This window comes from Scyliorhinus torazame, chromosome 27 (assembly GCF_047496885.1).
Source record: "Scyliorhinus torazame isolate Kashiwa2021f chromosome 27, sScyTor2.1, whole genome shotgun sequence".
Classification (NCBI taxonomy): Eukaryota; Metazoa; Chordata; class Chondrichthyes; order Carcharhiniformes; family Scyliorhinidae; genus Scyliorhinus; species Scyliorhinus torazame.
Genome location: NC_092733.1, coordinates 36,614,339 through 36,639,835, shown reverse-complemented (window position 1 = coordinate 36,639,835; position 25,497 = coordinate 36,614,339). Strand labels below are relative to the sequence as shown.

At 49.8% G+C, this 25,497-nt stretch overlaps 2 protein-coding genes across 2 annotated transcripts in view; one reads left to right on the top strand and one right to left on the bottom strand.

Moving 5' to 3' along the window:
• The window catches only part of LOC140403402 (uncharacterized), a 960,939-nt gene that overhangs the window by 267,970 nt on the left and 667,472 nt on the right, over window positions 1-25,497 (top strand). The window lies entirely within an intron of this gene.
• LOC140403208 (patatin-like phospholipase domain-containing protein 6) overlaps window positions 1-25,497 on the bottom strand; it is a 198,380-nt gene that overhangs the window by 39,209 nt on the left and 133,674 nt on the right. The window contains exons 27-30 of the mRNA XM_072490961.1: window positions 18,142-18,298; window positions 16,282-16,398; window positions 15,113-15,182; window positions 1,994-2,110 (exon numbers count right to left, since the gene is read on the bottom strand). Coding sequence (XP_072347062.1) covers window positions 1,994-2,110; window positions 15,113-15,182; window positions 16,282-16,398; window positions 18,142-18,298 — 461 coding nt within the window. The remainder of the gene's footprint in view (window positions 1-1,993; window positions 2,111-15,112; window positions 15,183-16,281; window positions 16,399-18,141; window positions 18,299-25,497) is intronic.

Below are 25,497 nucleotides of genomic sequence, written 5' to 3'. Positions count from 1 at the left end.
ACCCTGCCCCACGCCCACGGCGCAAGGTGCGTGTTTATTGTGCAGAGGGGTGGAGAAGGGGGGGGGGGTCGCAGCATTCTACTCGCAGGCCTATGGAAATCTGCACAGCAGCACATACACCGCAGCACAAAGTCTGCTGCATCCCACCTTCTGCAGGGGAGAAGGGGATTGTTTTGAACCCAACTCGGCTGGTAATTGCTCCTTTGTACTTTATAACAATCAACTCACTTAGTGCTCAATTACAGTGGAATCCACATACCTGCCATTGCAAATACTAATCGAAACGCTTACTGCAACTGATATCCCATCGACAAATTAACATTTACACACATGGCCTTCTTACAAAATCTTTCTTCTATCTCTGTAACTTCCTCCTGCCCTCCCAAGCTTGCAAAATTCTGGTCTTTTAGAAACATAGAATGCCTGCAACGCAGAAGGGGCCCACTCAGCCCATCGATTCTGTACAGCCCACTCCCCTGCTCTTTCCCCGTGACCCCCCCACCTAACCTACACATCTCTGGACATGAAGGCGCAATTTAGCGTGGCCAACCCACCTAACCTGCACATCTCTGGATATCTCTTGCGCCTACCCCACTATTAGCTGCCGAAGCTCTGGAATAATCTCCCGAAACCACTCGGCCTCCCCCTCCTCCATCAAGATGCTGTTTCAAACCTGCCACTTTGTCCAAGCTCCCAAAACTAGTATTGTCGCTGGGCTCGGAACCCAGAGACCGAGAGTAATGCTCTGGGGACCCGGGTTCAAATCCCACCAGAGCAGTTGGTGAGATTTGAATTCAATTTAAAAAATAATCTAGAATTAAAAATCTTTTTTTTTTTTTTTAAAATTTAGAGTACCCAATTCTTTTTTTTTTCCCCAAATGATTTAGAGTGGCCGACCCACCTAACCTGCACATCTTTGGATTGTTGGGGTGAGACCCACGCAAACAGGGAGAGAATGTGCAAACTCCACACGGACAGTGACCCAGGATCGAACCCGGGTCCTCAGCGCCGTAAGGCAGCAGTGCTAACCACTGCGCCACCCCTTAGAATTACAAAAAAAACAACTAATGATGACCCCCAAGACCATTTTGGTAAAACACCGTCTGGTTCACTCATGTCCTTCAGGGAAGGAAATCTGCCGTCCTTACACGGTCTGGCCTACATGTTGACTCTTAAATGCCCTCTGAAAAGGTCTCGCAAGTCACTCAAGATCTACGAGGGATACGCAATAAATGATAGCCCAGCCAGCGACACCGACATACCATGAATGAAAAAAATCTGCCCTCACTCACGCCCAGGGCACAGGATTGGATTCCACTGTATCAAGTGTTTGCCAGTGCGGTTTACGAGTGGCTCTCTGAATGCTGAGGAGGCATCATTTTCAGAACTGCTCCCAGTCTGACAGGATGCTACTGTTTGCCAATTGAGAATTTGGTCATAGTACGCCGTCCTCATCAATGAGAGCAAGCCAAAAGAGTTACCTGGAGAGTGGGCCAATGACCGAACCCATCATCGTGTCCTGGGCCAATGAGCCCCTGTGCCCACCCATGTGACCCCCCCCCCCCCCATGACGCTGTGCAGATTTTGAGTTTGACAGCACAGCTGCCAATGTGGTTCCACACACAAGACTTATCCCAACTCCGGCCTGTTCCTGGACTGGAGAGCAATAAACCTTCATAGAAAAGACTTGGTTCAGAAGGAAAGAAAGCAGAACTAAAGATTCAATTTCTTGACATAGAATACATTTTCAGCCAATTGCCCATGCCGTAACTGTTTAAGACCTAATGGCCATGAAGTGTCGAAATATTTACCAATGCTGGTTTCCCCAGTGTTTAATCTTTACTTTGCCCACGGCTATAACACAGCCGGATATTCAATGTCAATGGTGTTACGAGGGATTTCGAACACGCAAATGCTCAATTTCCTTCCGAGCCCCAAGAGTCCAATGTCCCCCGCCTGGCCAGTGTAGATAGGAAGCGATTGTAGTGCTGACCTGGGACATTGTTAACATAGCAGCCATCCACAAGCAAATGCCCGTCCTTGGGGTCACAGAGAGGAGGCAAATAAGGCACGTAAGATGCACTTGCTCTGACGTAACGCCAGATACTGCCTGCTGAATGAAGATGAAGAGTAAGAGTACGGACAGCAAGGGGGGAGGGGAGGGGAGGGGAGGGGGGGGGGGGTGCGGGGGGGAGGTTTGGGAAGAGGAGTTACAAGGAACACAGGGTCACAGAGGAGAAGCATGATCGCAGCATCGAGAACAAATGGGACTGCTCCCTGAAGAGTCAGAACAGCAACAGTGCGGTCGGAAAGTTCCCCCTGCTAAACAGTCCGACAATCCGGAGAGGTTATTGATTCAGTGAAGTGGCTAACATGGTTAAGTGAAACACCGATTAGACAGATCTGCAGGCAGCAAATGAGAAAGCAGCAGTGGAAAATAATGGTGGTTTGGGCAGGGGGGGGGGGGGGAAAAAGGTCAACTGAATTTCTACTGGAGACATGCAGCCAAGTGTGATGTGTTGCGGGGAGACGGGAAAGATCAGCACCAATTACAGGAGGAAGCAGACACAACTGATGCCAAGGAACTAAAAAGGAGATGGTGGGGGGGGGGTGGGAGACTGAAAACAGAGGATACCCTCCCCCCCCACCATCCCACAATCTCCTGGTGGTTGTGTTGGGATGATTTTGATCAATGACGTGGCCACTTCATCGAGATTATCCTTAAATCTCCCTGCAAAATAAAATCCTGCGAGTTATTGACCAATTGTGTGGAGGGGGGGGGCTGGGGGCACAGGTTTTAAAAAAATATATAGTGCACACTCGTCTCAAACCTCTGCTCCTTCCCCCCCCCCCCGCCTCCGCTCCTTCAACACATATTGCTTGCAACACAAACAAAAAATGAACCTGTTCTGTTTGCAAACCTTTGTGGTTGTATAGTTCTTAAATCTCTCCTGTACCCATCTCCACATCCTTCCGAAAGAGACTACCTCGTGTACGATAATGTAATGTCACACATGGAGGTTCAGCATTGGGATCGATGGGATTAGAAAAGCCTGATGGCCAGTGCACGGACGATGGGCCGAAGGGCCTCTTTTTCTTTGTGCTGCAAAACTCCATGACTATCAGCTCTTTGCTCCTGCACTCGAGCTCCGGGAACTCACTTGCAACTTTATCCACATGTCTGGGTCTTTTAAAAGAAAAGATATTTGCACGCAACTTGTTTGGAAGCCCTTCCTTAGTCACCCTCCAGACGAACTCGACCCACATCTCGAGCTCTACCCGCCAGCTCACACTTCCACTCCTTCCCTCTGCCTCATCCTCAGGACTTGGCAGAGCTTAGCTCCGTAAAGATTTCCCCTCGGCCTGAGAAAGCCTCCTCGGAAATCCACATGGTCCTTTGGTTTGATCGCCGACCCCGAACCTTTCTTTTGGTCATTGCCCAAAGAGCCCCCCCCCCCCCAATGCTCGCTCTGGTGAGCTGTTTTGGATGTTTCATTCACGTCTGGATTGGAGAAGAAGAAGAATTCGCTTATCGTCACAAGTAGGCTTCAAATGAAGTTACTGTGAAAAGCCCCTAGCCGCCACATTCCGGCGCCTGTTCGGGGAGGCTGGTACGGGAATTGAACCGTGCTGCTGGCCTGCTTTCAAAGCCAGCGATTTAGCCCAGTGTGCTAAACCAGCCCCTAGATTGGAGATGTTATTTGGCCACAATCACGCAACAGTCGGGAGAGGAGGCTGCTGGTTACCGGATTGCTCTTTGGGGGACCTTGCAGAGCACACGGATATTGTGTTTACCCCACATTTCAACATTGGAGTGATTTGGGATATCATAGGCGTCATATAAATGCAATTAATGTCCACATATCTCGGGAAAACCCGATCTCGTTGAATGAGCACCATTCCGGGTTTCAATATTAACTTACTTTAAGGCTGCAATAATTATAGGAATGATTTCCGTCTTCATGTCAATTGGCCGATGAGAGACATATGAAGGTTCAGCTCACTTTCTGACCAGTGTCCTGTGCAATATTCAGCGTCGCCATTGCAGCCTGTAGCTCTCCCCAATTAAATGGCACAGGGGCTGCTTACAGGGCCAAGTACTGTTGCCTCCCATTGAATGCAGTTCCGAGGTGGGGCAGTGATCGTTTTCCTGACGCGGTTCGCACCATTAGCTTCTGTCTCTCTGCTTGGGTCGAGTTGCTCTGCCTCAAAGGCTGAGGGGCAAAGCTTTTCCTGGCTCGCTCAAAGAGCGGTTTGAAGGATGTGCAACTGATCGAATGGAACAGTTTGGAAGATGCAGATCGTTCAATAAATGTCTTTAACAAAATCCATGCACCCCCAACACAGTCAAACTGAAAGCCTCCAACTAACTCGTGCAGTTGTGTACACAATTCAAGAACAAATAACAATACAGCCCAGGAACAGGCCTTTCGGCCCTCCAAGCCTGTACCGGCCATGAGACCAAGCTTGGCCAAAACCCTCAGCACTTCCTTGTGCCGTATCCGTCTATACCCATCCTATCCGTGTATCTGTCAAGATGCCTTTTGAACGGCGTCAATGTATCTGCTTCCACAGCCTCCCCTGGCAACGCGTTCCAGACACTCACCACCCTCTGTGTAAAAAACCTGCCTCGCACATCTCCTCTAAACTTTGCCCCACGGACCTTAAACCTATGCCCCCTGGTGACTGACCCCTCCCCACCCTGGGAAAGAGTGCCTGCCCATCCTCTCTATCCGTGACCAATTCACACTCAAGTGACCTTTCCCACTGCTCCAATTCTTGGCTCAGCACGTCCAAATGCGATGTGTTCGTGTGATGCAACTGAGATCAGTGCTGGCCTCCCATCACGAGATGGAGTGGTGGTGGTACGCTGTCTCCTGGGTGGGGGGGGGCATGTCCTTTTTGGCAGAGGGCTGATGCCCCCAGTTCAGCCAGCACCCATCTGGACAAAGGGCAGTGCGGCTGTGGTATAGTGGTACAAGGCTGCTGGGTGATCGCCAGAAAGGGTTCAGACAGCGTCAGTTAAACAGGAGCAGCCACTCCGATAAACGATCGCACGGGGGAGGGCGATCGCGCGGGGGAGGGCGATCGCGCGGGGGAGGGCGAGTGCGCGAGGGAGGGCGTGTGCGCGAGGGAGAGCGTGTGCGCGAGGGAGGGAGATCGCGCGAGGGAGAGATCGCGCGAGGGAGGGCGAGTGCGCGAGGGAGGGCGAGTGCGCGAGGGAGGGCGAGTGCGCGAGGGAGGGCGAGTGCGCGAGGGAGGGCGAGTGCGCGAGGGAGGGCGAGTGCGCGAGGGAGGGCGAGTGCGCGAGGGAGGGCGAGTGCGCGAGGGAGGGCGAGTGCGCGAGGGAGGGCGAGTGCGCGAGGGAGAGCGAGCGCGCGAGGGAGAGCGAGTGCGCGAGGGAGAGCGAGTGCGCGAGGGAGAGCGAGTGCGCGAGGGAGAGCGTGTGCGCGAGGGAGAGCGTGTGCGCAAGGGAGAGCGTGTGCGCGAGTGCAAGAGAGAGCGAGTGCAAGAGAGAGCGAGTGCAAGTGCGAGAGAGAGAAAGAGCGAGGGCGAGATTGAGCGAAAGAGTGAGAAAAGAATCCTACAGGAGAAGGCTGTGGAAATCAACCAGAGCTCATGGAAGTTGCCACCTAGGTAGGCTTTGGAAAAAAGGCTCAGAACGAATGTTCCTACCAGAAGGAAAATTGCTTTGTAAATGCAAGTATTGCCCTTGTCTGACTGTGTAAGTGGAATGAGAGCGGTATGTTCATTTACAATGTGGTTTAGTGGGAACCTGTGTGTTAAGGTTAAGAAACTGCATGTAATATGTCAATGTTAGAGGTGAAGTAAAAGTTTAAACATTGTTTTCTTTTGTTTTAATAAAGATTGTTTATAAAATAACCAAGCCCTTTTATTATCACTCCTGGAACTAATTGATCTTTCGGCACCCCCTTAAAACTTAAGTTATGCTCTGGTCCAGTCTCTTAGCCACCATCGAGAGCTGACCAGGCATCCGTGCCAAATTGGGGGTGCGTGGCCGTGATTCTTATGTATAATTCCTTGTTTGGATGGGGTTATTGAATTTAAAGACAGTGAATGTGTGTGGGTCGATTGCATTCTTTCCGAATTTGAAATATTGAATAGGGAGTGATTGGAAATGGCCCTTATAACTGCCGAACAGGCGCCGGAATGTGGCGACTAGGGGCTTTTCACAGTAACTTCATTTGAAGCCTACTCGTGACAATAAGCGATTTTCATTTCATTTCATTAATTGCAAAAGATATCGTGGGGAGTGGAGGAAATTATTCGGGAACATTTACATTTACAAGGGGAATCGAAAGCAAAGCTGTTGAGTTTGGCAGAGAAACTTCAGTTAGCCCTGCTAAAAGGGGCAAAGAAGGCAGAGATAATACAAACCCTGGCTCAATATTTAAACTTACCAGTGACACAATCTAACCCATTAGAATGAGCTGGAGTCCAATTAAAAATGAAAGATTTGTTTGCATTTTGTTTGTCACGTGTACCGAGGTCCAGTGAAAAGTATTTTTCTGCGAGCAGATCAGCAGATCATTCAGTACATGAGAAGAAAATAAAATGACAGAATTGGAAATGCAGCAAAAACGGAGGGAAATGGAGATGACAAATGAAGCCAAAGAAAAAGAGAGGGTTTTCAAAGGGAAGGGAATAAAATTGAAATTGAAATGGAAAGGGAACGATTAGCAAAGGAAGAGTGGAAGAGAAAGATTGGCCATGGCAGAAGCAAAGGAAAGAGAGAGAGAATTTGAACTTTGGAAACTAGCCCTGCAAGGAGAGCAACAACGTAAAGTGTTAGAGGCAAAGGCAGCAGCTGAGGAAGTTTTAGGGGAAGAAGGAATATCCTCTAAGTCAAAGGTTCAGTAGGGACATGTTTAAACATATGTAAGCATTGCCAAGATTCAATGAGAACAATGTCAAAACGTACTACATATCCTTTGAGAAAGTAGCTAAACATTTGAATTGGGTGGGTTAGTTCAAGCAAAGTGTGGAGGTAGAGCTCGTGATGTGCTTGCCTCACTATCAGAGGAGGTATCTGGGGAATATGATGTGGTGAAGAAAGCCATATTAAGTATCTACGAACTAGCGCCAGAAACCGACAGACAGAAGTTTAGAAATCTAAGAAAAGAACCGTGTCAGACCTATTTGGAATTCGAAAGAATTAAACATGCCAATTTTGATAGGTGGACAGGAACACTAAAAATAAACCAAACTATGAGGCGCTTCAGGAGATAATTATTTTAGAGGAATTTAAAGACTCGCTTCCAGCAGTAGTGAGAATTTATGTGGAAGAGCAGAGAGTTAAAACAGCTAGACAGGATGCAGAGATGGCTGACTATTTTGAATTGGTTCATAAAGCGAAGTTTAGTGTCTGACATCAACTTCAATCTGCGAAGGATAGAAACTGGGACATGAGAAGTTCACTGGGGTCCATGCAGAGGAAGTGTAGGTGGTGATGTTAAGGAAAGTGTACCTCAGAGTAAAAAGGAAACCAATGGTAGTGGTACAGAGACAAGAAAACTCAAGTGTTTTCATTGTTATAAAGCTGGGCATGTGAAGTCGCAGTATTGGTGGCTTACGGAAAATGCTGGGAAGACAGACTGGGCAAAACAGGATAAGCCAGTGGGAAGAAAAACCACTGTCCCAGTGGAAGAGGTGCCACAGAGTTTACAAACTGTTCAGAGCCTGGTGGATAAGTAGATATCAGAACTTTTTAAGGATTTTATTTGTGAGGGCAAAGTTTACTCATGTGTACAGGATGGAGTAGATAAGGAGATTAAAATCTTACGAGATACAGGAGCAAGTCTTTAATGGTCAGAGATAAAGAGATATGTGGTTTGGAAGGCACATTGTTGGAAAAGGTGGCAATATGTGGGATTGGTGGTGAGTGTAGTAGAGTGCCACTATATAAGGTAAGGTTGGAATCCAATGAAAAGCAGTGAGTGGTAGTAAGAATAATAGAAAAAATACCATTGCCAGAGATACAATCTATCCTGGGGAATGATATCGCTGGATCACAGCTCGGAGACAACCTACTGTAGTTGAACAGCCAGTGGAAAATCAAGCAACAGAGGTGCAGCAAGCAGTATATCCGGGAGTGTTTCCTGATTGCATATAACTGAATTATTGGGCGGTACGGCAGCACAGTGGTTAGCACTGTTGCTTCACAGCACCAGGGACCCAGGTTCAATTCCCGGTTTCCTCCCACAAGCCCCGAAAGACGTGCTTAAGTGAAGTGGACATTCTGAATTCTCCCTCAGTGTACCCGAACAGGCGTCGGAGTGTGGCGACTAGGGGATTTTCACAGTAACTTCATTGCAGTGTTAATGTAAGCCTACTTATGACACTAATAAAGATTATTACTTTTGATGAAGTTGTGTGTAAAAGTATGGAAATTGTCACCGAGACCACTTGGAGGTCCGATAATACCAGGACTGCTTGGACAGTGTGTGTGTGTGTGTGTGTGTGTGTGTGTGTGTGTGTGTGTGTGTTTGGGGGGGGGGGGGGGGGGGTAAGAATAAGGGATAGACCATTTAGGGCTGAGATGAGGAGGGATTTCTTCACTCGGGTGTTGATGATTCTTGAGGGTGGTGGAGGCTCAGTCATTGAGCATGCTCAGGACTGAGATCAATCGATTTGTAGACGGAAATGACAGCATGGGGAAAGTGCGGGGCAAATGGCACAGAGGTCGGAGGTCAGCAATGGTCCAGTTGAATGGCGGAGCAGGCTTGAGGGGCCGAATGGCATACTCCTGCACCCATTTCTTCCACTCTTGGAATCCCCGCTTGACTGCTTTCAAAGCTCAGAGGAGATTGCTGAATTGTTTAACTCCACAAAGTTTATTCCTCAGGGCTTCTGCCTGTCGTAGGAAGATGCATTATCACGCTGGGGGCGCCAGAATAATATGGAACAGACTTTCTTTTCCCCTCCTTGTACAAAGTGACCAACGTGGAGAATGAAAGTGGTCTCAAACAGCTTACCAGCACGGATGGCACTGGTGTACCACTTGCCCCCTCAGGGGGCCTGAAAGCACTTCACAGCCAATGAATTACGTTTGACGTGTTTTTCCTCACTTGGGGAGAGCTGAATGTCCCTGGGTAGGCAAAGTAAGTAATACAGAATGCACTGCCAAGAAAGAACATCGTTTACATCCTCTGGGCAATCTGCACCATTTAAGCACTGCTGTAGTGCAAGGAAATGCAGCTGATAATTGGTGTTGAGCAAGATCCCGCAGGTGGCAATGAGATAGATATGCAGATTGTCTGATTTGGTGATGGTTTACTGGTCAGTACACCAGGAGAACGTCTGCGCCCAGCTGAGGGACAGATGGGTCCTTGATTTAATAACGCACCCAAAATAAAGCACACCCCGACAGCACAGCACCCCCTCAGTGCAGGCGGGGTCAAAATGGATGCACGTGACGCCAGATCCTACACCAGAAGTCAAGTCACCGTGTGGCACTCATTAGAAGGTGCAATGGATGCTCCATGGAGATGATTTGGAAATGGCGAGCTTTTCCAAACTTGGGATCTTCCGTATTCACAGAGTCACCAACAACAGGAATGCCACTGACCAATCTACAATGGTGCTGTTGCCTTCGTTTCGAGCTGGTAATTAGTAGGCTGCACACTGCAGCGCTTTGAGGGTGTCTTTGTCCTTTGTCTCCACTGCAGTAAGCTTATGTACTTCCAAAGTGCTGCCCGTGTCGTGTAGAACCAGGACTACCCTCCTCCTGATCTTCCCACAGCGGGTGCTCAGCCGGGTGCTCCCCCCCCTCCCCACGCACTCTGCTCTGCGCTCATGCCATCCTCCGCTCCTCTTTTTTAATTTAATAATATTTATTGTCACATGTAGGCTTACATCAACACTGCAATGAAGTTACTGTGAAAAGCCCCTAGTCGCCACATTCGGGTACACAAGAGGGAGAATTCAGAATGTCCAAATTACCTGACAAGCACGTCTTCTGGGACTTGTGGGAGCAAACCCACGCAGACACGGGGAGAACGTGCAGACTCCGCACGGTGACCCAAGCCGGGAATTGAACCTGGGACCCTGGAGTTGCGAAGCAACAGCGCTAGCCACTGTGCTACCCTGCCGCAGAACAGTCAGTGCGTTGACGTCAGATTCCCTGGCCGGTCGGCGTGGGACCGCCACTGTGACTCGTGTCTCTGCATTAGCAGCACGGCATCGGCGTACATCCAGATCGCCCACCATGAAGCACTCTTCATTCCGTTCTGTGACGGGAAGTTTTCACTTTGCGAGCAGCACGGTGGCGCTGTGGGGGAGGAAAGTGCCAACCGAAGAGGTTAAACCTGGCACACGAGGAAAGTACCGGGGGAAAAGAGGCGATAGAGAGAGAGAGAGAGAGAGAGTCCAAATGCTGGGTGAAAAGTTAGCCGTGGATTAACTTGGGGTTAATACAGGCGGTTACGAATTGGGTGATGATTTTGACAAGGTTATGAAGCAATACCACCACAACAAGGCAGGAGAGGTGGGTGGGTGGGGGGGTGGAAGAAGAGACAGCGGTGGGGGGGAAAAGGAGGAAGGACACAAACGAGCGTTACACACCACAGTACAACCTCCACTCTCAAGGGCAGAACAAGGAGTTGTGGATGGCAATGTCGCAGTGCAGCTCACTATCGGTGACAGAATCAGATGGGAGTTTTAACAAAAAGGTCGGAGGCATCAGATCCTCCGCAAAATCCAGGTTTTGGAAAAACAAATTCCAATTTGAAGAAAACCAAATGTTTTTTTTTGTGCTGTTAAGGCTCCATCTGCTTCAGTTCAATAAATGGAAGTTACTGACAGAACAAATCCCCACTCCACATCATCAATAAAGAGGAACACCGAGTAATATTCCTTTAACTTCAGAACCTAACTCCTGAGGCAGACAATAATGCAATTTTAAATCACCCGGAAAAGATTTCCCTTTCAAAATCGAGATTTTAAAATTAAATCAGCATCACACATCCCCAAATTAAATAAGCGTTTTACGGCCACGAGATCAAAAAGCTCAGCTGGTGTCTCTCTCTTGGTTCAGCCAAGTGCAGGGATTGGCTGCAAGCAGTGGGCTTCTAGCTTTGAGAAGAGGGTCACCTGGACTCGAAACGTTGGCTCTTTTCTCTCCCGACAGAGGCTGCCAGACCTGCTGAGATTTTCCAGCATTTTCCCTTTGGTTTCAGATTCCAGCATCTGCGGGAACCGGAGGTTGTAGAGAGGAGGGCAGTTTCCTCTGTCAAACAAAGGGAGCCATGGAACCTCTGTACGTTGTGGGCAGCAAGGTTCTCAATACGGGGCACTGGTATTCCCTCACATCAGGGGCTGGCCTTCAATATGGAGGCTACCACACCAATTGACAGTGCTTACGTCGCATTAAAAACTGTTATGGTGGCCCACTGCAGCAGATACATAACCAGGGGTCTGCAGCCAATTCTCACGCAGTGCAAAGCAGGGCTAGGCGCACATTCAGCCCACCTGGCTCATCCTATCACACATTAATTACCCTGTCACAAGATGCCCTTTAAATAACTACAGGGCTTCCACTTCTTTCAGACCAGTTAGAGATAAAGATAATTCACTTTCGTCGGAAGAGCAAATATTGGAAAAACAAACAAATATAAAAGGTAATAAACTGAAGTGTTCCACTTTAAGGATAACAATGATCATGCAAAGCTCTTGATAATAAACAAGCGATCCTGCTACTGTTGGCAATGTCACCCATACACTGGTCATTCTCAAAGCAGCTATCCACTGCGAGATGCGGAGCATTTCAACAGATTCGGAAGTATTTTTATAACATTTTTATAATTTTTATTTTTACAATTTGGATTTTCTCCAATTTTCTTCAAACAAGCTTCAACATTGCCGCAGCCTGCCCCCACACGCGTGCCGTTCCTGGGCCTGCCCCCACACACGTGCCGTTCCTGGGCCTGCCTGGGCCCACACGCGTGCAGTTCCTGGGCCTGCCCCCACACGCGTGCCGTTCTTGGGCCTGCCCCCGCACGCGTGCCGTTCCTGGGCCTGCCTGGGCCCACACGCGTGCAGTTCCTGGGCCTGCCCCCACACGCGTGCCGTTCCTGGGCCTGCCTGGGCCCACACGCGTGCAGTTCCTGGGCCTGCCCCCACACGCGTGCCGTTCCTGGGCCTGCCCCCACACACGTGCCGTTCCTGGGCCTGCCTGGGCCCACACGCGTGCAGTTCCTGGGCCTGCCCCCACACGCGTGCCATTCTTGGGCCTGCCCCCGCACGCGTGCCGTTCCTGGGCTTGCCCCCGCACGCGTGCCGTTCCTGGGCCTGCCCTGTTGCCACATCTCCTCTATTCCTCCACCTGCCACATCCCTGTGCCTCCCTGCAACAGCCCCCACCACCCTGGCCCACACCATTCCAGTGCATTGTTGGAACAAAGTCCGTCTGGGCTCGGTGCCTTTGCAAAGCATATTTAATCTCTCAGAATTTTCACTGCAAAGTAATTAATTTTCAGGGTTCGATTTGCAACCCACTAGCCAACAACCCTGCTCTCTTACCGTGACATAACAACACCAGCAGGATCACTTTGTAAAGGATTTTTTTGCCACAGTTACAAGGCCGTATGGCTGGAAAGAGTGGATTTAGTAACTTAATGGTTATAAAGATCAAAAGCTACAGCATTCTAAAATGTTTTTTTTTGGTGCAGATACATCAAAAGCAAATACAGATTTACAGTGCAAGCCCCATCCCGATTACCGTGCCTCTACCAAGGTGTCTTACCCAAAGGGCCATGAAACTGAACTGTGGTCGGATACGGGGAGGCGGTGGACAGAGGCACTGCCACTGGAATAGTCATCCAGAGTCTCGGGGGTACTGGGTTCAAATCCCCACCAGGGAGGGTGGTGAAATGTGAACTCAATAAAAATGTGGAATTAAGAGTCTAATGGTGACCATGAAACCATTGCTGATTGTTGTCAAACCCCGTCTGGTTCACTAATGTCCTTTAGGGAAGGAAATCTGCCGTCCTTACCCGGTCTGGCCTACATGTGACTCCAGACCCACAGCAATGTGGTTGACTCTTAATAGTCCCTTGAAATGGCCGAGCAACTCCTCAATTCAAGGGCAATTGGGGAAGGGCAATAATTACTGGCCGAGCCAGCGATGCTCACATCCCCTGAAATAAATTTTTTAAAGGATAGAAATTGGTGACATATCAATTGTAATCTGCGATGGACATTGGGGAGAACTTCTGGAGTAATCCACAGGTAATGGCCTTTGAGGTACAGGCTCAATATCTTAAATCTACTTCATATTTTGCCAACACTGCTGCCGGTTTATAGAATCACCGAATTTACAGTTCAGGAGGCCATTTGGCCCATCAAATCTGCACCGGCCCTTGGAAAGAGCACCCTACACCTCCACCCTATCCCCGTAACCCCACCCAACCTTTTTGGACACTAAGGGGCAATTTAGCATGGCCAATCCACCTAACTTGCACATCTTTGGACTGTGGGAGGAAACCGGAGCACCCGGAGGAAACCCACGCACACACGGGGAGAACGTGCAGACTCCGCACAGACAGTGACCCAAGCCGGGAATCGATCCTGGGACCCTGGAGCTGTGAAGCGATTGTGCTAACCACTATGCGACCGTGCTGCGCATTCATTTAAACTGTTGGGCAGGATGACAGCAAGTTTACCTCAGTGGTAACTCCGAGCCTTTGGTAATAGTCAGCCAAATACTCAATGGAGTGTCCAGTGACTTACCCCCTTGTGGTGAATGTATAATTACTGATAATTCACCAGTGCACTGTATTATGTTATTAACCTGTGGGCTCTACCTATGGGTCATTGTGTGGCTTCACCCACAGGGGATATGTTGGGGCATGTACAGGCTCCGCCCATGGCTCCACCCCCTTCACAGGAAGTATAAGAGCTGCCGACCTGCGGGGCCGCCTTCAGTGTTGTACCGGTCACAGGCAGGCTCAGTTCTAAGCTGATTAAAACCACGGTTTACTTCTCCACGTGTCTTCGAGTGAATTGATGGTCGCATCACCCCCCCTTTACATTTGTTTCCCCCAAATGCAAAGGAACCTCAGAAATAGGGCAATCCTCGAGGAGTCCATTATACAAAATGCACAGGAATGACTCGCAGCCATTTGGCAGGTATCCTGGTGTCTAATCCCATCCAGTGTCCTGTGCTCATGTCCTTCTTCTCTAGAGCAGCAATATTACAGAGAAACCCCCCCTCCCTCTCCCATACCGACGCCATCCAGGAACTCCCCTCCCTCACTGTCTGTGGGTGCACCATGCCAACAAGGCCTGCACAGCTTCCAAGTCCACGGCTCTGCAGAGTGAACAGGGATTGGTGACAAGTGCCCCCTTCCCAGGGTGACTCACCCGTAGCCCCCGCAGCATGAGACTACTAACACACCAGTAGCAAGGCCAAGGCTGCACTACCTCCGTCAGCTGAGCAAATCTCAAGAACAAGTAAACTTCGGCAGTGAAAACGTGGCGAGGGTTTTATATCTTCGGAAATTATGGGATTGAGATTGAAGCACTGCTGCCTCACGGCGCCGAGGACCCGGGTTTGATCCCGGCTCTGGGTCGCTGTCCGTGTGCAGTTTGCACATTCTCCCCGTGTCCGCGTGGGTCTCGCCCCCACAACCCCAAAAAGGGTGAGGTGGATTAGCCACGCTAAATTGAAAAAAAAAATGAATCGGGTACTCTAAATTTTTTTTTTTTTATAAAACAGTTCTCTCAGGATATGGCCTGCTAGGCCGCTTCAGAGGTTAGCTGAGAGTCAGCCATGTTGCTATGGGACTGCAAGCAAATGTAGTTCAAGACAGGACAGGGCAAGGACAGCCAGGAATCCTTTGCCAAATGCAAAATTATATTGAAATTTTTTAATGACAATGCGTCAACTTTATGGTCACCTTATTTAAAAAAACTGCGAGCAGTAAAAAGAACAGTAAAACCGTATTGATGGAACATCGAACTCCACAACTGGACGGGGGCGAAGAGAAACTACAGACATCTTTGTGGCAGGAGGCAGGGGACTCGGGTGACGGGGCGCAAGCCATTTTGCAGACAGGGTAAGACAGAGCCACAGCAAACAGAGACGACCTTACCGTCCTTGTGCACGCGCATGGCAGACGCAGTGATGTCAGTCGTCACGTTGAAGTATGGGATCCACAAGTCCTGAGAGGTAAAAGAAGGGGGGGGGGGGGGGGGGAGAAAGAGGGAAGGGAAGAGTTGATATGTGAAATCTGTGGTAGTGGGCTTTCTACTGACAAATGTCACACATTCGAGATCCTGGTCTAGCTGAGGGTTCAGAACCTACTGGTCGGGGATGGAAGTAGAAAGTTAATGCCCCAGTGAGCCGATGGACCCAGAGGGGAGGCGAGGAGAATCCCTGTCTGGAATGCCCTGCCTGAAAAGGGACGCTGAAAGCAGATTTAACGTCAACTTAAAAACGAGGAGGGGATAAGCTCTTGGGAGCAAACTGTTTGGGCGAAGTGGATAGCTCGTTCTAACAAGCCCAGCACACACACAATGGGCTGAATGTAGTACCCGCTGATGATCTCAGCTACACATCAGTCTGCTGCGAAACACACTGACCGAGAAGGATAATTGACCAGCTCTCTATGATTGACCGGTCATCCGGTAATCGCCCCGTCTACATCCTTATCGGCAGGGGCACCGTCATTTTGGGAAACTATTTCAAATACAACCCCAGCTAATCTATAAACGTGTCAACTAATGGAAGGTGTTGAACATAGACACTTGGCATGCAAAATAACTTTTATTCCGATGGAGGGGGAGTCCAGATCGAGGGATTAGTTTGAGGATAAAGACCTTTTAGGACTGAGGAGAGGAGAAATGTCTTCACCCAGAGAGTGAACCCCGTTATTTTTAATATATCCTACTCATGTATTGCCTCAATGCAACCCCCCCGCCATCTATCTTTTGTTCTTAAAGTTGCTACTTTTTGTTGCAGCTCGAACACATTCTCCCTCCCTTCAGTTCTGACCAAGAGTCAGGGGACTCCTCACGTTAACCCGGTTTCAATCTTGACAGATGCTGCCAGACCTGCTGAGGTTTTCTAGGTTCCAGCGCCTGCAGAATCTTGCTTATTTTCATCTACTTTCCCTCGGCTCGCTGTCCAGTGACCGGGAACAAGTCAAATGAGCTGTACTGTAAAGGGTTTGCATGCCAGTGCACATTGGCCACGGGAGGCGTCTGCTTCTTTCCAGGAGCGGGGGGGGGGGGGGGGGCGGTTTTGCCTTTCAAAGCTTACCTCAATTTGTTTGTCCTCAAAGACATCAGCAATGCTCGTGTTAAAGGCCGAACCCGACAGCATAGAGGTGATGGGGTAGGTCAAGTCCAACACGGTTTTGAAGACAGAGTTCATCGCCTATGGAAGACAAGGAGGTGCAAAAGTTCCTAGTTGTATCCATGAAACCCTTGGTTAAAACGTGTAAACTCTTTCCTCACCCAGTGCGCTGGGGCACTATCCTATTGGTGAATGTAGGCGGAGGAAGATGGGATATTTCAGGCTAATGGGCCTTTTGCTATTTGTGCTAATCCTCATTGAGTGTCAGCTGAAACTTAGCGAGTGGCGCCTCTCACCTGGCCCAAGTTCCATTGCAGCAACTTGAGCCCATAACTTCTAAAGATTCCCAGTGGAGTACTGAGGGAGCGCTACACTGGCAGAGATGCCACCTTTCAGATGAATCAAGGCCCTGTTGCCACCTCTCATGGATATACAAGGTCAAAAGAGAGGAGTGGTCCTCAGTTTCCTGACCAGTACTTACTCCTCCTCAGGCAATCTGGCAAAATTGCCTGCTCGATTTCTGACATTACACTATTCCTTTCCTTACTTCTGCGTTCTTCATCTTGAACTGTTTAGTTCCTGTACCAGGGTGGGACGTTATCAGGGAAGCACAGCGGTTAGCACTGCTGCCTCATAGCGGCAGGGACCTGGGTTCGATTCCCCGCTGGGTCACTGTCTGTGCGGAGTTTGCACGTTCTCCCCGTGTGTGCGTGGGTTTCCTCCGGGTGCTCCGGTTTCCTCCCACAGTCCAAAGATGTGCAGGTTGGGTGGATTGGCCGTGATAAATTACCCCTTAAGTGTCCAAAATATGTGCAGGTTAGGTGGGGTTACAGGGATAGGGAGTGGGCCTAGGTAGGATGCTCTTTCAGAGGGTCGGTACACTCGATGGGCCGAATGGCCTCCACGGCACTGCAGAAATTCTATAGATAGCACTCCAGGCACTTGCACCTATAAATGGGGCCCGTTCCCTTTCCTGTTCAACACGTCCACAGTCCGTGGTCGCGAGTGAATCAATATAATTCCCAGCTAAAAATTACCAGATTCACGAGGATGCCTCTTCTTATTCAGGAGTACAAATAAGGGCCGACCTGAAAATTGGAGGCTCCTTGTGTTAGAATGCAGGGGATTAATATCGGGAAGGAGCGAGACGGACTGTTCCCGGTAGCTATGGGGTTAAGAACAAGGGGACATAAATACACGATTTAAAGGCAAAAATTTGAATCAACAAGTAGGAGAAACGCTATTATTTAAAATCAGAGGTTGCGAAAAACAGGGGCACGGACTGGAATAGGTTGTTCAACATTTCAGATGGAGGTTAAAAACATGGGTGGTGGAAAACAAAATGGCAGGAGGAATACTGGGGAGGGGTGTGTGGGGTCGGACTGTCAGCTGGGATTAGGATGACTGCATCTCCGGTGAGACAATAGTACAACACTTCCCAGACTTTTCCCATCGCGGCCCCAATTTGAGCGTGGGAGTTGCAGTGACCCTGGAGTGCTTGGAGCTGGAATCAAAGACCGGTCAGATACGCCATACCCACCATTATAAAATAAGGAATGAAGGAGCTTCGCAGCTGGTAACTTGCATGCGGGACACCAGAGCTGCCAAGGTTTTATCTTGTGTCCCACACTGGGGTCACGACCCACAGTTTGGGAAGCCCTGCGCCAGTGACTACACGTCACCAAGTCCACATTGGCCATTAAACACTTGGTGACATCCAGTGTTGTTTCAATGAAGTGTTTCTGACGCTTCAGTACGAGTGGCATGGAGAACAAATGAAAATTACACAATTGAAAAACATGGTGGCTCAGATGCAAGACTCACGTTTGCCCACTCCCTCGCTCGCTGTTTCGTCCTCACTGCACTCCGCTCCTCGGCATACAGTGCCCCAATAAATGATCCAATGGACGTTCCCCCAATAACGTCAACCGGGATTCCAATCTCCTCCATGGCCTTCATCACTCCTACATGTGAGCATCCTCTGGTGAAAGATGGGCAGAAGAGAGGGGGAGAGAGAGACAGGAGAGAGTGAATGGGAGAGAGAGGGGAGAATGATAGCGCGAGAGAGAGAGAGGGGGGGGCGACGAGAGAGGGGGGGGGCGACGAGAGAGGGGGGGGGGCGACGAGAGAGGGGGGGGCGACGAGAGAGGGGGGGGGCGACGAGAGAGGGGGGGGCGACGAGAGAGGGGGGGGGGCGACGAGAGAGGGGGGGGGCGACGAGAGAGAGGGGGGGGCGACGAGAGAGAGGGGGGGGCGACGAGAGAGAGGGGGGGGCGACGAGAGAGAGGGGGGGGCGACGAGAGAGAGGGGGGGCGACGAGAGAGAGGGGGGGCGACGAGAGAGAGGGGGGCGACGAGAGAGAGGGGGCGACGAGAGAGAGGGGGGCGACGAGAGAGAGGGGGGCGACGAGAGAGAGGGGGGCGACGAGAGAGGGGGGCGACGAGAGAGAGGGGGGCGACGAGAGAGAGGGGGGCGACGAGAGAGAGGAGGGGCGACGAGAGAGGGGGGGGGCGACGAGAGAGGGGGGGCGACGAGAGAGGGGGGGGCGACGAGAGGGGGGGGCGACGAGAGAGGGGGGGCGACGAGAGAGGGGGGGCGACGAGAGGGGGGGGGCGACGAGAGGGGGGGGCGCCGAGAGGGGGGGGGGGCGCCGAGAGGGGGGGGGGGCGCCGAGAGGGGGGGGGCGCCGAGAGGGGGGGGGCGCCGAGAGGGGGGGGGGCGCCGAGAGGGGGGGGGCGCGCCGAGAGGGGGGGGGCGCCGAGAGGGGGGGGGGCGCCGAGAGGGGGGGGGTGCCAAGAGGGGGGGGGGGCGACGAGAGGGGGGGGGGGCGACGAGAGGGGGGGGGGGGCGACGAGAGGGGGGGGGCGACGAGAGGGGGGGGGTGACGAGAGGGGGGGGGCGAAGAGAGAGGGGGGGGGCGAAGAGAGAGGGGGGGGGCGAAGAGAGAGGGGGGGGCGAAGAGAGAGGGGGGGGGGCGAAGAGAGAGGGGGGTGCGACGAGAGAGGGGGCCGACGAGAGGGGGGGATGATGAAAGAGGGCAGAGGGAGACGGGAGAGGAAATGGGGGGAGGGGCAGAGGGAGAGAGAGGGGAGAGGGGACAGAGAGAAGAGAGCACTATTATGTCACCACTCAAACCGCCGCAATACAAACTCTCTCCCACAACAAGAATTCAGTAATATTCCAGAGTGAGTTTAATCTTTTTCTGGAACAGCTTGCTGTCGTCCTCTGAAGTATGGCCTCAACATGGGCCTGGGTACAGACAGCATGATGCTTTAGCAGCAAAGCTCAATAGCGTCCTCACTGCACTGTCCTGTCAGTGATCTGGATAACAATGAGGAACAGAACGCTGGAGACTGTCCACTCTGCCACAATCGCAGTGAGCAGCACTGACCGAGGTTACGGACGTGACACACTGACCTGTGGCGCAAGCTGTAGACCGAACAGCAACTCTGAACACCTTAATCTCATTAGAAATCTCCTTCCAAAATCCAGACGACACCGATGTTCTTTGCCTCAAACGTATTTTAATGTTACAGCTACGAGGTTTCTAAGATCAAGATGCTTTAGGAGTGGATCTTTTGGTTTATAAGAGGACTATATTTTGGGATTGTAGTTTTAAACGTAGGGGCGATGGAAGGTGTCATGTGACCGATGCTGGAGGCTGCCTGACAGCAGGATTGGGTGGTTTAATTGTGGAAGTCAAAGGGATGCATTGTTTAATTGAGGGGGAAACACCAAGGTATTTTCACTTCAGGACAAGGATAGCAGTGTCCAAGTCCACAATGGAGGCAGTCGCGCAGTAGTATTGTCACTGGACTAGTTAACCAGAGACCCAGAGTAATGTTCTGGAGGCCCTGTGATGATATGTGAACCATCATCTGTGTATATAATATAATAACCAAACTGTACATAAACATTAGTGCCTGTATGTGCAGATTACAATTATAACATCCGACCACAGGTGGCGTGGCGACAGGAGAACGTTACTGGAAGATAGCCACATGTGAGGCAGAAAATAGTCTAGCATCCGACCACAGGTGGCGTGGCGACAGGAGAACGTTACTGGAAGATAGCCACATGTGAGGCAGAAAATATTCTAGCATCCGACCACAGGTGGCGTGGCGACAGGAGAACGTTACTGGAAGATAGCCACATGTGAGGCAGAAAATATTCTAGCATCCGACCACAGGTGGCGTGGCGACAGGAGAACATGACTGGAAGGCACCCATTTGTGAAACAGATGCTGGACAGCAGACACAGAGGGGCTGGTTTAGCACACTGGGCTAAATCGCTGGCTTTTAAAGCAGACCAAACAGGCCAGCAGCAATTCCCGTACCAGCCTCCCCGAACAGGCACCGGAATGTGGCGACTAGGGGCTTTTCACAGTAACTGCATTGAAGCCTACTCGTGACAATAAGCGATTTTCATTTTCATTTTCTTTTCAGAATACAGTCACGTATTGAGCAGCTCGAGTGAACAGTAATTAATAATAGTTAATCATAGTTTGTATTTAGCTGTCGCATCCAACTGTAATCTTAGTAGACAGCATAGAAACCCTTTAGTGTTTTAGTTCGTTAACAGTTTTGTCATTTACAAAGCCTTTTGTTCTCTGATCACTTCAACAATTTATTTACGGGATGGGAGCGTCACTAGCTAGGCCAGCATTTATTGTCCATCCCTAATTGCCCTTCAGAAGGTGGTGGTGAGCTGCCTTCTTGAACCGCTGCAGTCCCCCTGGTGTAGGCAGAGCTACAATGCTGTTAGGGATAGAATTCCAGGATTTTGACACTGTGACAGTGACAGCCGATATATTTCCAAGTCAGCATGGTGAGTGACTTGGAGGGGAACCTCCAGGTGGTGGTGACCCCATGAGTCTGCTGCCCACGTCCTTCTAGATCATGGTTTTTCAATGTCCGGGCCACGCGAGTGGGCGTGGGTAGCAGAAGGGTCGCGGAGCGATCGGTTGTGGCATTCCCACGGTGGTCCTGATGAAATGAAAAATGAAATGAAATGAAAATAGCTTATTGTCACAAGTAGGCTTCAAATGAAGTTACTGCGAAAAGCCCCTAGTCGCCACATTCCGGCGAGGCTGTTACGGGAATTGAACCGTGCTGCTGGCCTGCTTTAAAAGCCAGCTATTTAGCCCAGTGTGCTAAACCAGCCCCTTGTTAAGGCGCCCAATGGCCAGTACCGGCATTTTATTGAGCATGACGGCCGCTGCCACCTTTTAAATAAGGAGGAAATGAGGCTATGTGCAGCCTTCCGGCAAGAAGCAGCAGCAGAGTGTAGGTCATGCGCCCTGCACATACATACGCCATATCACGGAGGAGAGCTTATTCCATTTTCTAGCTGCACGCAAGTAATGCAAGACTCTGAAGAAGATTAATTGTTTTCTTACAAAAAGGAGTTGGCTAGAGACACAAATACCTACTGGCCAGGAGCTCACAATTGAATTTGCTGGAGAGAGCTGCTCAGGAGAGTCCAGGGCAGGACACAGCAGGGCTAGTGTTAGCTCTGTACAGAGCTCCAGGGCCTCTGGTTAACAACCTACAAAGAAGAAACTTAACTCGGGAACAAAGCAGTATAAAGATAATTTCTTACGGGTTTGTCAATTGTGGGTTAAAAATGCCTGGTCAGCTCTCGGTGGCCAAGAGACTGAACCAGAGCCATAACTTTTTAAAATTTTAAGACGGTGCAGAAAGATCGATTTGTTCCAGGAGCGACAAGTTCAGAAATAGGATTTGGTTATTTTATAAACAAATTTTATTAAAAGAAAACAATATTTAATCTTTTAAACTTCAACCCTACCAATAACAGATTACATGCAGTTTCTTAACCTTAACACACTAGTTCCCATTAAACAACACTGTAACAGAACAGGCAGCTCTCCTGTACTTTCACAGGCACTTGCATTTATGAAGCAATTTTTCTTCTGGTAGGTATATTTGTTCTGAACCCTTTTTACAAAGCCTGCCTCAGTGGCAATGTTCATGACCTTCTCAGTCGATTTCCAAAGCCTTCTCCCTCTACTTTCCATTGACAGACAAAGAGGACATCAGATTCAATAATGGGCGACTAGCTGGTCAGACAGGAGTGTCCTGAAGAACAATGGATCTGGAGCATCATGTGTATTCCCACTAGTGACTGGGACTTGGCCAGGTGTGGGCGTATCCCTGGATTCTGTGCTAGCAGGTTTTTGCCCCCTCTGTCCGTTTAACCTCCAGATTGCCTGCCACATTGGGGTCTCATTCCTGAACCCCATTTTCCAATATCGCCTTCGCTTGACATGTGCCAATGCAAATAAGGGTGAAAAGCCCATGTGTGTTGTATGCAAGGAAGTACTGGCAAACGAGAGGAGAAGTTTCAGATTTTGAAAGAGAAGTGGTGCATGAAAAACCACTTTTGAGGTTGAGACCCCAGAGTCAGTTATTAACTTCAAATGAATGAAAATCGCTTATTGTCACAAGTAGGCTTCAATGAGGCTACTGTGAAAAGCCCCTAGTCGCCACATTCCGGCGCCTGTTCGGGGAGGCTGTTACGGGAATTGAACTGTGCTGCTGGCCTGCCTTGTTCTGCTTTCACATAGGAGAGGTCTTGAACGAGTACTTTTCTTCAGTATTTACTAATGAGGGGGGCCATATTGTTGGAGAGGACAGTGTGAAACAGACTGGTAAGCTCGAGGAGATACTTGTTAGGAAGGAAGATGTGTTGGGGATTTTGAAAAACTTGAGGATAGACAAGTCCCCCGGGCCTGACGGGATATATCCAAGGATTCTACGGGAAGCAACAGATGAAATTGCAGAGCCGTTGGCAATGATCTTTTCGTCCTCACTGTCAACAGGGGTGTTACCGGGGGATTGGAGAGTGGCGAATGTCGTGCCCCTGTTCAAAAAAGGAATAGGGATAACCCTGGGAATTACAGGCCAGTTAGTCTTACTTCAGTGGTAGGCAAAGTAAAGGAAAAGGTACTGAGGGATAGGATTTCTGAGCATCTGGAAAGACACTGCTTGATTAGGGATAGTCAGGACGGATGTGAGGGGTTGGTCTTGCCTCACAAGTCTTATTGAATTCTTTGAGGAGGTGACCAAGCACGTGGATGAAGGTAATGCAGTGGATGTAGTGTACATGGATTTTAGTAAGGCATTTGATAAGGTTCCCCATGGTAGGCTTATGCAGAAAGTAAGGAGGCATGGGCTAGTAGGAAATTTGGCCAGTTGGATAACGAACTGGCTAACCGATAGAAGTCCGAGAGTGGTGGTGGATGGCAAATATTCAGCCTGGAGCCCAGTTACCAGTGGCGTACTCAGGCATCAGTTCTGGGGCTTCTGCTGTTTGTGATTTTCATTAATGACTTGGATCAGTAAATTTGCAGACAATATGAAGATTGATGGAGTTGTGGATAGTGAGGAGGGCTGTTGCCGGCTGCAAAGAGACATAGATAGGATGCAGAGCTGGGCTGAGAAGTGGCAGATGGAGTTTAACTCTGAAAAGTGTGAGGTTGTCCATTTTGGAAGGACTAATATGAATGATGAATACAGGGTTAACGGTAGGGTTCTTGGTAATGTGGAGGAGCAGAGAGATCTTGGGGTCTATGTTCATAGATCTTTGAAAGTTGCCACTCAAGTGGAAAGAGCTGTGAAGAAGGCCTATGGTGTGCTAGCATTCATTAACAGAGGGATTGAATTTAAGAGCCGTGATGCAGCTGTAAAAAACCTTGGTAAGGCCACATTTGGAGTACTGTGTACAGTTGTGGTCGCCTCATTTTAGGAAGGATGTGGAAGCTTTGGGAAAGGTGCAAAGGAGATTTACCAGGATGTTGCCTGGAATGGAGAGTAGGTCTTACGAGGAAAGGTAGAGGGTGCTAGGCCTTTTCTCATTAGAACGGAGAAGGATGAGGGGGCGATTTGATAGAGGTTTATAAGATGATCAGGGGAATAGATAGAGTAGACAGTCAGAGACCTTTTCCCCGGGTAGAACAAACCATTACAAGGGGACATAAATTTAAGGTGGAAGATATAGGGGGATGTCAGAGGTAGGTTCTTTACCCAGAGAGCAATGGGGGCATGGAATGCACTGCCTGTGGAAGTAGTTGAGTCGGAAACATTAGGGACCTTCAAGCGGCTATTGGATAGGTACAGCAGAGGGCAGTAGAGCGGAGCTGCTGATTGGCTGTTGCAGGGGAGATTTTCATACATCCGTGTGATCACCCTAACTTGAAGGTGTACCTGTGCAAGAGACCCCAGATGTTCAAGTGAAGACAAGCATCCAGCAGAGGGCAGTAGAGCGGAGCTGCAGGTTGGTCGTTGCGGGGGAGATTTGCATACGTCCGTTGTGGTCACCCTAACTTGAAGGTGGTTTGTGGAGGAGCTGTTGTCAAGTGACACTTCAACCCGAAACACTTCTTCAGTATTTCCCTCCCTACCCCCTCCTCTAACCAAAAAAAACCCCAACCGCTGTAAAGATCAAGACGAAGGCTCGAGGGCAGGTAGAAGTAGAAAGAAGTTGAACCGTCATGTCACAGCCTGCAGGTCAGGGACTGGCTGGTGACTGGTAAGTAGTTTTTATTTTATTTTCCCTCAGGTGTTAACGTGCGGGGCGCAGAGGTTGCTGAGTGAGTGCTTGCTGAGAAGGGGAGTGAATTTAAAAAAAAACTTACTGTAGGGAGTTTCCAGCTGAATCCGGTCCGAGTGAGGACAGAGTGACTGCTGGGTAAGTAATAAAGATTTAAATTGTTTGCGCAGGCCAATAACAGCTGATTGCTGTTTTTGTGTGGGGCGCAGTGGTTGCTGGTTAAGTGTTTTATTTTTAACCTGTATTTAAGTTGGGAAGTTTCTAAAACCTAGACACTACACTTGTAGTGTTCCCCCACCCTTCCACCTCCTTCAACCTGGGGGGTAGAATGAATAACAGGTAAGCTCGTTCTTTCTTTTTCTTTTTTTAATCTAGAGGGGATGGCAGGGAAGGTAGTGCAATGTTCCTACCGCAGAATGTTTGAGGTGAGGAACGCCGTCAGTGTCCCTGCTGATTTCATCTGTGGGAAGTGCACCCATCTCCAGCTCCTCAGAAACCGCGTTAGGGAACTGGAGCTGGATGAAATTCGGATCATTCGGGAGGCAGAGGTGGTCATAGATAGAAGCTTCAGGGATGTAGTTACTCCGAAGAATGAAGATAGATGGGTGA